Genomic DNA, 16,462 nt, shown 5'->3' on the forward strand with positions numbered 1-16,462 from the left:
TAGGTGTATCCCTCTCCACTACAAAGATGACTGTCTTAGATGAGAGACCTAACTTTTGAAAGGCTTTAATGAAATAAAAACAGTTCCACCCAAGTACGTTGGGAAGGGCAACCTTCTGTGAATGATAAATGATTTTATTTTTTTTTGTCCTGGACATTAAGTCACTGTCCCAGGCTATAAGCATCCCCTTAAAATTTTCTGAGAGGAGATGAATAAACAGCAGAGTCCATTGCTGATGAGCCCAAACAAGTTAAGGGGAACAAGACACTAGCAATAATATGTAAATTATTAGTAAAAGCAATTATGTTGCCTTTATTAATTTGTTCTTATAAAATACTTTGAACATTCAAATCCCTATCTGTGAATGGAAAACCAGGCTATGGTTCTCCATTGGAGGAAAAAAAGTGGTTTAATGGTAATGAAAACAGTGGTTTAATGGGAATTAAAAAAGTAAAAATGAACATCCATTTGACCATGAAGTTGGCAAGGAAAGTTTTTGGATAAAACTTCATGCATTTATTAACATGCAGGCTAGGGGATATGAAAACATCGTCTGCTGGCACAAAATTATTTTCTTTTGTTGAATGTTGGGAGGGAACATAGAGGGCTTCTCAAGGTCGTGGCTAAGATCTTAAGTGCTTTCTAAAGTGAGGGTGTCTATGTCTATAATTAAATGAGATGATCAGGTTTTCCTGATTCATCAACAGTTGAATCACCAGGAGGCACTGAGAGGCACTTTTCCATCCATTTTAGGAAAAACTGGAGGGGGAAAAAGAACCAATTACAGTCTAAAACTTCGTCACTTCCCCTTCAACAGGGTTTCTCCGGAAGGATTTATCCCAAGTGCTTTCTCCACTCCCTGTGTCAGTGAATAGGCTGACTTCTCCTCTGCCCTTTCTCTAACAGTCTGCGCAGAACAGTTCCTCTCTTCCACAGTTGCTGGGCTTTCCACTTTATCCATTCTGGAGGGAAAGCTGGCATCAGAACAGCCCCCCCCCAGGCACGGAAAAGGGAATACAGCCACCAAGTGACAGCACGAACTACTTCTATTATTATAAATATTTATTAACAGGTCCTGTCAAAAATCAAGGAAGATGGCGAAGACTTGCTGTTCTCTCCTCCTCTTAAGTTTGCTCAGCGGGCAACTCAATGCCAACCCTGGTCTCAAAGTGAGGATCACCCAGAAGGGCTTGGAATACGGTATGTGTGATGTTTTCAGGATCTGGTGGTGGTATTGCATTGAATCCTGGTGTGACAGACACCTTGGGAAGCAAGGGCAGTGGAAGGAACTTGATCAAACGCTATAAAGAAAAGGGAAGTTTAAGAGTACAATAGAGCAGATAGAGTAAACTACTTGGCAGCATTGTAAATCATATCGAGGTTCATTTGATTTCAGATATTGAAGCGGTAAGTTCAACTCTTGCCATGACTAGGAGTGAGATCTGAAATAGGACTGCTGGGTTTCAAATGAGACACCCTCTTCCTTCTGACTCTGTGTCCATCCCATCTCCTAAGCCGGAAGCACAGAACTGTAAACTCCCAGGCAGTATCAAAGGCAACTGAACTGATCACTGTTTTCCTGCAGCCAAGGAGGTTGGGCTGGAAATCCTGAAGCAGAATATGGAGAAGGAGCGTTTCCCTGATTTGAGTGGCTATGAGAAATACGGGCTCGGTAATGTCAAATACAACATCTCAAGGTAAGTATTGTCTCTGAGGGCAATTTGTATTTGAAATTTGAATCTTGTTTTGTGTTCACCCTGCCTCATGAAATACAAACTTCTCCTTTTCTTTTTCTTCCCCTTATCTCTTTCATGCTCTAGAATACACGTCACTGCTGTTGAATTCCCCAGCGCTTCCATCTCCCTCATACCTGGGACTGGGATAAAACTGGTGATTGGAAATGCTTCTCTAACCATCGATATGAGCTGGAACATAAGGACCTGGATGTTGTATGTACAGCCTCATGTGTACTGGGATTTTTCTTGATGGCGAATATAAAGATAAAAATGCAAAGTTTAGTTTTTCTTGTGACCCCTTCATGGCCAAGGTGCCCTTTAACGGCTAGTACCAGTAACACAGGAGTACAGAGTGGTCTTTCTCAACAGGTTTGCCCGTGGGAGGCAGCCCCTGCCCGCTCAGCCATGAGCACTGATAAAGACCCCGTGGCTGAGAAGCACCTCTGAATAGTAAAGGGTTGATGCTCTAGCTGAATGCTGTCCTTGTCCAGACTGCCAGCTAATGACACATTTAGAAAAATTGTAGGATGGTGGATCACAGTCCAGTATAATAAACCCTCCCAGTGGAGCTACCCTGTTAGAAACCCTGTGCTATGCCTCCAAGAGATACAGTTCAAACGCTGATGGAAAATGGATGAGCAGACGGCAATATCCATCAAGGAGTCTCTGCACCTTCCTAGTCCCAGGCTGTTTCAGAGGAAAGAAATCCCTCCTCTTCCCCACATTACCCATATTGCTAAACTGGCTGAATTACGGCAGTCTCGGGGTTCTGCTGCCAGGGTCAGCGAGAGCTGGCTGCTTGCAAGGTGGGAGGATCTGAGCGTGAGGGGAACTGAGGGAGATGGCACTGGAGGAGGGGCAGCGCCCGCACTGGTGAGTACCCAAGACAGGCAAGCAGAGCAGGTTAGTGACAGTGACCAGGAACAGACTGCCAGGCACGTCCATAGTGAAGAGTCAGGTCTGAGTCGAAGTCAGAATGTCAAGCCAGTAAAGCACCGTCAGGATTAACCAAGTACAAGGTCACACACAGGTGTACCTACAACATGGCGCAAGCGAAGACCTCAGCTCCAATGCAGCTCATAAACCAAGGGTAGAGACCCCCGATGAGGCTTTCCACAGCTTTTTCTCACAACCAAGTTATAAACAACTTGATCCAAAATAACACAGCTCCACCGTATTGCAGGTGGTCTTGAGCATGGGCTGCCAAACCCCTGGGAGGGGTGGGGAAGAGGGCACAGAGCCCTTTGGGGCACTCCAGGCCCTGATATAGGTTTGTATGAACCCTCCTCAGACACCAGTAGATCAGATCCCAGTACAGCTCTCTTGCCCTATCTTATATCAGGCATATTCCAGTTTCCTCTGCTGTGAGTGCAGGTTTGGTAACTGGAACAAAATACTTCACAAAAGTGGATTATCTACTTTCCTAAATCCATCACTTTCCAAAACTCCTAGCTGGCAATCTTGATTCTTTGCAGATATATTAGAATCTATTTTCATTATGAGCAATGAAATAAAAAGTATTCAGATAAACAGCTTCATCTTTAGTGAACGGAAAATAATCCATTTAAGAATTAATTGATTCTTGAATGTTCATTAACCATAGTTTTTCCAGTTATTTCTTTATTTTCACTTTATTCAGCAAAGACACCGGAAGAAGCACAGTGTACATTTCAAAGGTGTTTGTTACTGCAATCTTTTCAACACCCCCGGATAATATAGGTCATACATCAATATCACTTACCAGCTGCCGGACAACTTCTGGTGATATAGACATCAAGTTGAATGGAAAAAGTGGGTAAGTGGAAGAGATCTGTATATGCTCTGGGAGAAAACAACTGTCAACGAACGACACAAAGACAATTTCACAAAATAGGGCACCTATTTTGGTGTCTATAGGCACCACAAGTGAGAATCAGGGCCTTAAAACAGTGTAAAAATAGCCAAATTTGACCATTATTCTTGTATTTGTGCACACTGTCCCTTCAGTAGAGGATAAATACAGTAGCTCTGGTCAGATCAAACAGTCCCTTGTGCTTCTCAAGCACTCACTTCTTTCCAAATACCACTCTAATCTTCTAGGTAGAACCTACGTGTTTGCACTATGCTTTACGTACTCCTAGTCACGGTGCTATCTAAACTGAACAGAACCAGAGCGATGTCTGTCCTGCCTCTGGTTGCAACCCTCTGCGACGTTATTTCACTGTTTTCTTGCACTTCTCTCACTGACTGAATACAACTCTTGCCACCTGGTTTTAGGTTTGGCTTTGTGTTTATTTGCTTGTTTTTACTTGTATTGGAAGCTTCTAGTGCAGAGACTATTTATTCATTCTGTGTTTGTACATACGAGATGGTGGTAATATGAAGAATTCCTTACACAGAAAGGTGACTCTACCCAGACTAATTGCTGAGATGCCTACTGGTGAAATTATCTCCTTTAAGTGGTGGCTCTCTGATAATTGTTACATTTCAGAAAGCTCCCTTGTGTACTAGAATAACATCCTCAGAGGCCACTAAATTAATTTTTTTTGAGGTATCTGATTTCCTGTTACCGACCATAGTACTTGACCCATGAATTGCTTTCTTCCTTTCCTCTAGTTTCCTGCATAACTTCTTTATCAAGTATCTGAAGAAACCCATTCACAGGACCTTGGTGACTAATGTAAGCCTCTCAAATCGCGTAGGGGAGGGGTTTAAGGAATATGACTCTCACAAGTCAGTGCTATGAACTTGGCAAAGGAAGAACTAGAAAAATAGTATAGCTCTATTCTGGTCTGATCAGCAGAGTCACCACTTTGCCAGCCAGAAATGCTTCCAGATAAAGTGCCAACTTCATGGCCAAGATATTAACTAGTCCGCAGCTAGGTTCAACCAAGCCAGCAGCTGGGCCAGAAAATGTAGTTATTTTCCCATTCCAATGCAGAATAAGTCTCTGCCTATAGGCATCCTTGGGTTTCGGTAATTTTTATACTCAGCAGACAAAACATATACTGGGTGATGCATAGAGAAGTTGTAGTACATCACCTGATAGTATGACATATTTAAACTTCATCATATTGAAGAGGTGCCTAGTTCTCCTGACAATCCTGCCCAGGGCCTCTGAGAGGAGACAGAGCTTGAGATGGCTGTGATTCTACCCCAGGACAGGCATCTCTCCTGTGAGACCAATGTGAGATCTCTGTCTCCTTCTTGCACTATTTAAAGCTGTGGTTTTGTCACCCCCGTTCGGCTGCCTTTGGCAACTTCTCACTTTGTTGCCAGAAGGCAGCTCTGACATAGGACAGAGTTACCTTGCGCCAAGTAGGAACCTTGGGGAACCAGTTAGTTGAAGAAAAACTAATTTAGGTGTTCTGACAAACAAATGCTGTATTGTGTGTCACATAAGCAGACATATTTGCTAGCACACAGGTGAGAGGTACTTACAGGTCCACACTAAGCAGGCCATAACTTGAATGTGCTTTTATACAGTCATGTCCCAACATCAGATCTGGGATCCACTTGCTAGATGAAGACCTCCGATCACTGAATGGTGAGTCATTAGTGATATCTTTTCCTTCTGCCTTCTTTCTCCTGTTCAGTGAAATTCTGTGGCTTCCTTAAGAGCAGCTGGTCAGTAAAGCCTCCAGGAGCGGTATCAGACCCTCTGATCTGTTTGCTCCCTTGCTTACAGGACCACAGTTAAATAAAGGGAGTTGTACTTAGAGAAGAAAATTATATTGCTGAGAAGCAGAGGACTTGGGAGTGATTCTCAACTTGTAAATGTGGCAGTGCGGACTTCTGTTGTCAGCAATGCCACTAAAGCTACAAATGCCACAAGTGCCTCAGCACTGACGCTAAGGCAGTTTTTCCTTCCCTCCCATGCTCTGAGTCCTCCTGCGCACATAGCACTTCACAAGCTGAAGCCTGCTCTCCTAGCTTGCCTGGAAATTTAAGTTTTACTTGTCTATTTATCAGACTTGCCGAAGGCAAAATGAAAGAGCTCCTTTGTAAAAATGCTTCTCACTTTAACCATTTTGGGTTAGATTTGTGTTTAAGACACTCAGTGTTGTACATAAGCAGAAAAGGCACGCACCTTTCTGGGAAAGTATTTGCAAGTTAGAGGCACTCTGGATGCCCTCAGAACTGCTTGACAAGAAATCCCAACACCTCCTTATGCCCTGAAGCACTGGTATAGCCACTTCCTTTTTTTGGTTAGACCAAATTTACTTTTTCACGATGAGAAAACATTAGACAAACTAAAGAAGGTGCTTTAAAGAAGGGTCCAGTGGAAACATCAAGCCTTCGATCAGAATGCACGTTAGGAGGTCCCTGGTTGTGTTTTCCCTACTCTTTGGAACAACTTCTGTTCCTCAGGAACTGACTTAGAATTTTATGTATACATAAAATTCTTTCTGTGCTTTTTGTAATATTGGGTATTTTGCCTTATCTACCACCTTACAGTTCTAATGCCGATTGATGATTTGGCCGAAGTAGACTATTCTTTAAATAGCTTGCCAGCAGTATTTCGACAGTTCATTGACCTGGACTTAAAGGTAATTGCCTGTAGTTCTATTTGCCAAGATTGGGTTTTGTGCGTTTTATTATTGTATAATCCACTTTCAAAGATGAACATAATTACTGTTCTGAACATTAAGACTCGGTATCTGAGAATCCAGACATTTCAAAGTACTATTGCATTTGTTATTGTAATAATTTTTAACAATCCTGTTACAACACGAATTATTATCCTTTTACAACAATTAATCCTGTTACAACACTTGCTATGCTGTTACGACAAATTAATTATTCAAAAGCCACATCCTTTTTTTTAATTGCTGTTGAGTTGGCTATAGCAAATAAAGAGCAGTAAGAGTTGACTGAGCAAGTCAGAGGAAAAAAGAGAAAGGGAAAGAACTGAAAGGGAAACATATTCAACTTCATCCTTCTCTCGCTGTTGATTAATATCTGGGACTTCTTTGTTCAGTCAGTCAGGGGAAGATTTCTACATGTTGCACTAACTAGATGTGTCTGCTGTCAGATAAGACAGGAAAAGAAAGAACAAGCCTATAGGAGAAAAAATTAAGCCTCTGGCACCTTGAATGGGAAGACAGAAGACCCTTGAAAAAGCATGGGAGCCCAAGGACTGCTGCTGAGTTTGAAGACACGAAAGTTTCTTTCAAATAAAGGAAAAAATCTCCTTATGTATTGAAACTAAAATCGGACTAGTTCCTAATTCTAGAATGACTTGATTGCCATTCTGTGTAAGGTGATTTGGTTGAGGGTAGTTATCTTCATCGTAGACAGTCTTGTCACAAAGATTTTTATAAATTAAGTATTGACAAGAAACCACAGAGAAATAAGAGAGGTGGGAACACAAAGGAACAAAAAGCTAGTATCCGTCAGTAGAGCAGACACTGGTCTTGGCACACCAGCTCTGCAGCTGCTCTTGAGCTCTTCTGGGTATTGTAGAAACTAGATTTTTAAGCAGGGCCTTGAGGTAGACTAAAAAGGTAATGTCATGGCTGGGTACAAAAGCTTCTCTCCCACATAAGACGCAACATAGCGAGTGACTCTTAAACCCAGTAAGTGAGGACTGAATGGGGATACACTAAATGAATAGCCTGAGCAAGGGAAAGGGAAGTAGCATTAATTGTCTGCAGTCACATCAACGTTGCATTTTGACTCTGATTTTTTTTTTTCCGCCAATACCTTTCAGGGGATAGTTTATCCAGCTGGAAACTATACTGGCTCTCCTTACGTGGCAGCTCCCTTCACTATCCCAGACCAAAGCGATTCCATGCTCTACCTTGCCTTCTCTGAGTATTTCTTTCAGACCTCCTCATTTGCTTACTACACTGCAGGGGCCTTCAACATCACCATTGCAGAGGAGGTGAGTAGGACACAAAGCAATGGGGTCAGAGTGGCTCAGGTCATCCAAGATGGGGCTTTGACCTGCCAGTTGTCATTATGTGGCCGTATAAAGCTGCTAATTGTCCTGCAAAGTCCTGAGACAGTAGATCACGAATAGCAAGGTATCGTTATGCTCTCTTAGTTATGCTGTATATAGGTGCCTCAGGCCACCTCCAGGGTGCCAATTTCCACTGAGCAAGGTACCAAATACTGGCAACTTTGCTACAAAAAAGAAGGGGTTTGTAGACCTGAGGCATAGATTTTTCTGATGTGGACAAAGTATCTACTCTGGGGAATTTAGCAGCCTCAGTGGCTGTTTTCTGAGGAGTCTTCACAGACTGAAAGTACTACAGTGGCCATGGAAGAAAAGCATATGTCAAAGCACAGCAGCTGTGGATTGGAGGCTAGCAGGCTTGGCTAGCCTGGCTCCAGGAGGTCCATAGCATAAGCCCCAAAATCTTTCGATTGTAGACCAAACTATAATGATATTAAGCATTTTCTTTCCCAGGAAGTATTTCGGCATATATTATTGGGAATTGGCTTTTAGTATGTTTAGTCCCTTAACAATATTTCTGAAAACAAAAGATACAGAATCAAAAAGTCATTGAAATGACAGTAATAACGTATTTAAACAAAAGCCATGAAAATCAAATCTGATAAACTCCTTTCTCTTTCTTCCCCCCATGCCTTTTTTTTTTTTCTCCAGACTTGCAGCTATTTTAATATAAGCACAGAGATATTTGGCAGTATCATCCCTGAGGTGAGTATCTTTACTTCCACAAACTCTTAGGAAACCACCTGGTGTGGGTGTCAGACACCTCACTACTGGTGTATTCCAAAGGCTTGTAGGGCGAGCAAGGCTCCCGCACTGGAGAAGCGGGCATCTGTATGCCTCATAGCAGCAGAGCAGATGGGTCTTGTTGCTACCCACACCCACAATGAGTTGGACAATTTGCATTGTTACCAAACTTGGCCCAAAATCTTGCACATCAATCTTTCCTCTGGGCACTGTGCCAAAGCTGCAGCTGTTCCCACCTAAAACCAGGTCTGGGCAGGAAAAAGCTTCCAGTCATGAGTCCTGCTTTGAGGGACTTCTGAGAGGGCTTCAGCTCAGAAATAACTCCTTTCTCCTGCCCATGCCTGCTTAATTGTCTTTGCTTCACTGCTAGCCTGTGACTGTCTAGCAGAAAGGAATTCAGTAAAGATCTGGGAAGGGACTATAGTGGCCACATGCAGGAAACCAAGCTAACAGATGGGCAGGAAACATTACATCTATAGAACAGACAAGGCAGATGCACAGGATTTCCATTTATTTTAGGTGGAGGAGATGAATATAACAGGACCAAGAATATAAGCATGCATGGCTTCCACCAGCCTTCTCAGACAGAATAAGAAAACAAAAATGATCATAAGAGACCCTAGGCCATGAATGCCAATGATGGATGAAATCATGGTTCGAAGAATTTCACATCCTTGTTTGCTTCCCAGATGATATTAAGTTCCTTCCTCAGAAATCTAAGAATGCTCCAAGGGCAGTCATAATATGGTCCTCTCCACAAAATTCCATGAGCATTGATGCTGATATTCCACTCCCTCTGTCCTAAGTAATGAACTTGGTGAACCTACTCACTCTTCAGGCAATGGCCAGAGTGAGGCTCCTCTGAGGACAGTCCAGAGCAGGAATCTGTCTCGTGAGATGGTTAATCTCCAAGTGAATGACTCCTGAGCTCTTTCACTGTGTGACCTAAATGTCACATTCATGTTCCATTCCTTTCCTGTGTTCACAAACAAGTATTTAATTTCTCTCAAAGTGATATAGAAGAAATTGTATTCCTAGAGTGGAAAGAACTTTCTGCTGCGTTCCTGATGTGGCCAAGACTGTTTATCACCGTAGAAAACTTCTACATCTTGACTGCTTGAAAGAATCTTATGTTAGCAGCTGTCCTTAACCTCCTCATAAGGAACTACTTCAAAACACTGTGAGAATGAGAAAATGTAGTATTGTGATCTGTTCTACAAGAAAAGGTTTTTCTGTCTCTTTTTTTCTTTTTTTTTTTTTTTTGTCTTGGAACCTTACAGGTAGCCAAATACTCAGTTACACCCTACCCAGTGATGTTGAAGCTAACGGCTACTGAAATACCTACCATCAGCTTAGAGCAGGATTCCTTCACGGTAGAGATTCAGGGCTCCATGGAGGTGTTTGCTGTTCTGCCAGACTCAACCACCCAGTCATTGTTCACAATGAACATAGTAAGTACAATGAAAAAGGTGACGTTTAACTCAGGGTTAAATACACTTGTTCCTTCCTTCCTCCTGTTAAAACTCTTGTACAAGAAACAAGTACCAGATTTCTGGTACTGGAACATCCAAATTCCCCTCAGTCACAGGTAGTGCCTATGTGGCCCCACTTAGCCTACAGGATATTTCTATGCTGAAGAACCTTTTCCTATGGGTGGACAAAAATCCAAACATATAGCGACACTGATTAACCAAAGTTTTGTTCTCTGGAATGATAGTTCTGCAGGCATGAGTCATGTCTCTTGGCAACTTGTTCATTTAACTGAAAATGTCTTTGATTAGCGAAACGTCATTACCCACATTTCAGCTCTTGTCAGTGCCATTCAGACAAGGAGACACCTACTGTGTGCAGCCCCGCATGGGCCATGGGCTGGGGAGAAAGTTGCATCTACATGAAACAGATTCTGTACATAACTGGGAAGATGGTATTTCTGTATTTGTGACTAGTTCAGAGCAAGGGTCCTGGGTTTTTTGTGTCTGGTAACCCATGGTTTCTTTCTTCTGCAGGCAGCCAACACCAGCCTTGCTCTGAATATATTTGACCAGAAATTGGTGGGCTCACTATGTTTGAACAGGTAATTCAACCTGGGATGGAAAGGGTTTCCAGCCATTTGGAAGTGTTAGCAATCCCAACGTCAGCAGTTCAGGCACATGATCAGATAACCATAATTTAATAAATGTGTTTCCCTGGTGAGTTCATTGGCATTAGATTCTCTAATTCTCTATGTGACAGTTCAGATGAGTCAGGAAGCTTCTCTGAGAGAACCTCCACAGCCCCCAGTGGACTGCCCATCAGCTGTGGATTGCGGCAGGGCAGTGGTCTCATTGGACTTGTCTGCTCCTGACATCTCCTCTCCCCTCTGAGCTAGCTGAATGAAGCGTGCAAGGCAATTATGATGACCATGAATCACCTGAGAGCTTCCCTCATCCCCTTCCAGCTGGCAAGACACAACTGCTTTCTAGCCCACCTGTGCCACTAAAAAAAGTGCAAAGGAGTCCAGGACACAGTAAAGAATCTGGACCCCTGCAGTTCCCCTACGCTGATATTCTTATAGCAGAGATTCTCCAGCTAAGACACTGCAACACCCAAGGGCCAGAAACCTGGAGACCAGCAGCTTAAGCATTTAGACATCTAACATCTCACATTTTATAGAGAGAAGCTCTGTATACCAACACCTCACAGCTGGGAATTGGGACCCTGATTTCACAAAAGTCCCTTGGGAAGACAGTTATAGGGTTAAGAATACGCAGACTTCGTCAGGGCACAGAGATGTTAAGAATTTAAGGAGGATAGTGCCATTGGCATTTTTTTGCAGGCACATTCAGAGGGAAAAGTCTAGAGTGTGCTGAGAGCTGAGATGCTTGTTCTGTGGAAACTCAGTTTTGAGTACATGTTTGGATACTTGCATACTGATACTGAAAAAGTATATGAATTTGGAAACGGAGACATTAGCAACACAGCCATCAGCAGCACTACCATGCGATGAATGGAATTTTTCTTCACACTCCAGTAAGGCTCACATCAAGGCATTATAGAGATGTACCAAAATCCTTGCAAAATATGTGAGAGCCGCCAAGTCCTCAATAGTAGCTCCGGTAAAGTCAATTGTCGGTGGGATTTCCAAAACACAGCATACAGGGAGAAGCGCGCTCGCATTGCTGGCTACAGCCCTTCTAGCTTCCTCTTTTGCAATGCTCTAAGCAAGCCACAGCTTTCTCTAGGAGGCAGTATGCATTGTGTAAAATATATTGTTTCCAAAGTCTCTTTACAGATGTTTCTTCTGTCACTCTACAGCAGTGACTGCACATGACTAGAATAACGTGTGTTCATCCTGTCTAGTGACTCATCTTGTTTCACTTCTTTCCCTCAGGCTCCAGTTCTCCCTAGCCCACTCCAATGTTGGCTATTTTGAGGTAAGCAGACAGTTTAAGCACATAGGAAATGCAAACCAGGAATATCAGTGATATCAAGGCTAGAGAGTAAGCTGCTAAGTCTTATTTGTATTTCTAAATTGTTTGGCTTTGCTCCTGGATGGCTTTTTTCCTGTCTTCTGGCAGCCACCTCTCTGCTGTGGACTTAAAAGTATATTCTTTGGGGCAAGTTAGTGCTCTGAAAATGAGATATTCTGTAGTTTCCCTGACTTCATATTTCATCGGTAGCAGAGAGATCTCTCGAATTGTAACGGTGAAACGCACAGTGCTAAGTTGAACCATAGCAACAGCCGGAGCGGTGCGCTGTCTAAGCGATCACACGCACAACTGGGGCAGAGGCACGCCGTGTGGTGCCCTGGTGCTCATCACAGATGCTCAGAATTACAGTGGGGAATTGGAGCCAAAATAATCCTCTCAGATGCCTGAAATAGTGCAGTTGTAGCCTTCCGTGGAGAGTCATTTAATTCTGAGTACAATCAATCAGTTCTGAGTAGCTGAGGAGAAAGGATTAAAACTGTCCTGGTCCTGCTTTGCTGTTGGTGATAAATTATCTCAACAAATAAAGGAAACAGATGGGTTTAGATGAAAATTTTGTCCAAGCATGATGAAAGCTTGGACATTTGGAGATGCATTTTGCATCTCACTTCCTTTGCATTATTCCAAAGATTTAAGATACAAAGGTCACTTTAGGTTATGACTCTTTTGGGTCAAAGAAGAGCTGAAAGTTGAACATGAGCCTACGAACTCCACCCAGGATTAGGGCATGAGAGTTCTATCACTACCGGGAAGTGATGGCTAACTCAGTTTTCTTGTCTGTGGCAGATCTCACTTCTGGAGAATATCCTGTCTTACATTTTACAGGCTGAAGTCATTCCATCAGCTAACGGTAAGGCTGTATTTCTAAGCTAAAAGCTTCCAGCAGAGTGGGCGATTCTATGAACTTCTACTGACTTTCTGCTTAGGTTTCCAGTTCCCATTAACTTGAGTGGAAAATGACCATCAGCCAGTAAGCAGTGGAAGGGGGAGATTGATTTGTATGGCCTCTCACTGGCACTGCTCTGCAAAAAGGGCTTGGAAACTCGTAATTCATCTGCCTTCGCCTCACCCAAAGTGGCCCTGATGCATCAGTGAGCAGCATGTCTCTCCAGCCTGCACACCTGCCTGGGGCCACTGTGTGAAATGTATTCCTCTTTGTTAGCACAGGGCTTTTGCCTCTCAAATCTTATTTAAGGCCCTGGAGGGAGATACAGCTTTATGCCAGCCCTCTGTACCGGGATGAACTTCACCTTCCTTAATCAATGGAGACAAATGGGAACAGGTTCTAATGATGCTAGAGCTGTATTAACAGTCCCCTCCCCCGTCACTAGGGACAAATCACTGAGTATGTAACGTGTTGAACACGAAGTGCCTTGGTTTGGCTACAACACTCTGCCAAGAGAAAAAGCGTCTGTAATTCTTTTTCCCCATTGGTAAATGAGCATCACATCTGCCTGCCAGGGTTGCTTGTAAAGACCGAGAGGTTCGTTGTTGTAAATGACCTAGAAATCTCTGGACAAACAGGGCTGTTGAAGGGCAGGTATTTATTATCTTTCCAATGCATACCTAAATCATTGTTTGTCTCTTTTTTTAAGCTAAACTGTCAAAAGGATTCCCTCTTCCCAATCTGGCCAATGTTACCTTGACGAGACCTCACATTACGCTTGTACAGGTGAGATTTTGACACTCCCATGAAAAGGTTATTCCTCTCTTTTTTTTTTTTTTTTTTTCTTTTGGCCGGGGGGGTGGGTGCAGGCATTTATTCACCTTCTGTCTGTACAACAAACCTGCTAGATTTGAGCTAGTTAAGCAGCAAAATGCTCTGGGTTTTAAATGAGATCTGTAATAATGATAAAATCCTACTAGAAACAAATTTATCTTTCTTTGAGAGGAAAGAAGACTAAATACCTAACCAAGAAGTGATCAAATGCACAGCTTGCTCAGCATTTCATGTCGCAGTTGAGTGTGAAAACAGGTTTACCTTTAACAATTCATTCGGGTTTGGCCAATCACATCAAATCAGAGGTATCACTCTCCATACAGTCCTGCTGAATTTAACAGGAAGAGTTGAAATATGAGAGGGAGGTGAATTCAGTTTTGTACACCTAGGATGACTGGATTTTGTTCATAATTGGTGATAATGGGTAAGGCTATTAGTCAAAAGTAGTTAGTGAGCTCTCAGAAAATATTCTTTGCCTTCTGGTTATTCTCTTCCAAATCACACTGTGCTTCTCACAACACACTCTACCCCTTAGCTTGAACATACAGAATTTTGCTAGACAATCAATCAGTGCAAAGGCATTGCTGACAAATGAACTGCCAGAAAATGGGTAAGCCAGTTACATTTCTCCACTTGTTTACCAACTTCTCAGTGATTTTCAGCCCTGCAGAGAGAGTATCGAATCCTTGTTTGTGGTTAAGCACAAAACACAACTCGGGAAAGAAACACAGAGGTGTGTTTTTTGTTTTGTTTTTTTTTTAATCTATCTTTGCATTCCACATACCTGGCAGCAGCCAGCTATGCAGTCCCTACAAAATATAATTGCTTGGAGACTGTGTTCGGTAGCACTAGCTGCCAACGACCTTATAGGTTAATTATGAATGATGGGCGCATTTCCCCCACCTCACTTTCTCTAATCAGTCTCCTCATCAGTAAATAGGAATTAAAGGGAACACAGGAGAATTGCTATACCCTATCAAGGTGGATGGGATTCCTATTTAAAACCTATTTTTATAGTCTCCACTTCCAGTCCCAGTTTCTTGGCTATGGTCAATAGTAAGACAGACAATTCTTCCCAGTTTTTTTAGAGAACCATATTAGACTGCGATGGGCTGCTCTCTGCAGGTTCCTTGCTCTGTATGCACTGACAATGGGAGAAACCTAAGGCTAAATTTAGATTAGATGGCTAATTCTTAAGTGGCTCAAATTAAGTAAAAATAATCCCACCTTGTGATGATTGCCTAGTGGCCTCACGGCTCAGATGAACCTTCCTGTGTAGGCTGTATGATCTTTAGATGGTGCAAAGGGATAGCACCCAGAGAAAGATGGGACTCTTTTGCAAAGTTCAAAGGACAGAGTTTAGTGAAACTTGTTATTTCCAAGGCTCAGCTGTTTTCAGTAGATTTTTCTGACCTTCAACACCAGGATCAACTTGAAATTAAAAAAAAAAATACAAAAAAACCCAATCCACAAACCAAAAAAAAACCCACAACAAAACCAAACAAACAAAAAACACCTTCATTTTGTAATTCATAGCATTTCAATGACTGTTCTTCTCCCCACAGGGATACATGTTGATTTCTACTGATGTCCACTACAAACACTGAGGGAGAAGAGAGACCATTTGTTAACCATGAACTTCAAATCAATAACGTGACTCTGAAGGCTAAACACTGTCCAGTTCTGCTGAAATGTGTAACTTGAGCTCTGACAAGGGCGATGTCATCCTGAAAAAAGAAAGCTGGTGGAACAGTTAGGCTGTACAATGGAGGAGAACATATGACACATCCTTGACTTTATTTATTTTGGAGTTTAACTGATGCAAAAATGTTTTTAAGATTAATGCCTCTCTTGAAATACAGTCTTGTCTATACACTTCCAGAAAGGTGCTGTAGTCTCTCAAAAGATGGAAAAGTACATTGTCAAAATGCCACTTGGGCAGGCATGCCTGCTAATCTCTTTCTACTGTAATGATCTTAACTTCATTTTAAACATGACATACTAAGAATGAAGTGAGCCCCCTGCAGAACCACATCAGCCTGGGAACTGTCCTAGTTACAGTAGGAACTAAAATCTTTGCAGTGTCTTAACTAAACCATTGACATAAATCTTAACAAAGATGCAGGAGCAGTTCAGGAAGAGAGCCAGTGGCACTACTCCCGTCTTTGATAGTCCCTCTCCCCCTGTGACTCTTCAAATCCTTGTGTCTGTCATGTCTCCTGATTAGCATTGGTTAGCCAGGTTAGATACGCTTAACTCCTTGAATGTTTCTGTGTGAGTCTTGCAATCTTAAGGTGGAGACATCCAAGATGTCTTAGACATCCTCCAACATTTTTGTCATTGTTTCTCTGGATTGAAATAGTTACTTTACTTCTTACTTCATTTTGGTATAGAATCATTCAGGTTGGAAAAGACCCTTGGGATCATCGAGTCCAACCATCAACCCCACTCTACTAAGTTCTCCCCTACACCATATCCCCCAACACCGCTGCTGAATGACTCTTAAACACATTCAGGGTTGGTGACTCAACCACCTCCCTGGGCAGCCTATTCCAGTGGTTGACCACTCTTTCTGTGTTGTCTTGCCTTCCTTCTTTCTCCCCCTTCTTTTTCAATACTATATTATCACGCAGCTCTGAACACAGTTCTGCAGAGGGATATGCCTGCCCTGCAGTGCTTCGGTGCTCATGCTTTGGCCAAATCTGGATGGGAATCCAGCTCAGGCCTCCTAAACTAGCACCAATAGAGGAGAAACAACGGCTGGGACATCACAGCCTGCTCTGTTCTGCTGCTTTTGTGAGCCTCAGACCCTCCCTGCAACAAAGCACCATCCGCCTGGCCTGCTGCCTAAACT

At 42.7% G+C, this 16,462-nt stretch overlaps 1 protein-coding gene across 1 annotated transcript; it reads left to right on the forward strand.

The window, feature by feature from the left end:
• Positions 1-1,094: 1,094 nt before the first annotated feature.
• Positions 1,095-15,488, forward strand: LOC141737765 (BPI fold-containing family C protein-like). Its single transcript, XM_074572733.1, has 15 exons — positions 1,095-1,200; positions 1,586-1,697; positions 1,821-1,949; positions 3,376-3,531; positions 4,332-4,395; positions 5,202-5,262; positions 6,174-6,265; positions 7,429-7,602; positions 8,329-8,382; positions 9,702-9,872; positions 10,428-10,495; positions 11,792-11,834; positions 12,675-12,738; positions 13,484-13,560; positions 15,174-15,488. The coding sequence occupies exons 1-15, from the start codon at positions 1,095-1,097 to the stop codon at positions 15,213-15,215; spliced, it is 1,413 nt and encodes a 470-aa protein (XP_074428834.1). The 3' UTR covers positions 15,216-15,488.
• The last annotated feature ends 974 nt before the right edge of the window (positions 15,489-16,462 follow it).

This window comes from Larus michahellis, chromosome 1 (genome assembly GCF_964199755.1).
Source record: "Larus michahellis chromosome 1, bLarMic1.1, whole genome shotgun sequence".
Lineage (NCBI taxonomy): Eukaryota > Metazoa > Chordata > Aves > Charadriiformes > Laridae > Larus > Larus michahellis.

Coding starts and splice junctions, on each gene's coding strand:
- LOC141737765 (XM_074572733.1), top strand. CDS start 1,095: ATGGCGAAGACTTGCTGTTCTCTCCTCCTCTTAAGTTTGCTCAGCGGG. Junction 6,266..7,428: donor TCATTGACCTGGACTTAAAG/GTAATTGCCTGT, acceptor AATACCTTTCAG/GGGATAGTTTATCCAGCTGG. Junction 12,739..13,483: donor AGTCATTCCATCAGCTAACG/GTAAGGCTGTAT, acceptor TCTTTTTTTAAG/CTAAACTGTCAAAAGGATTC.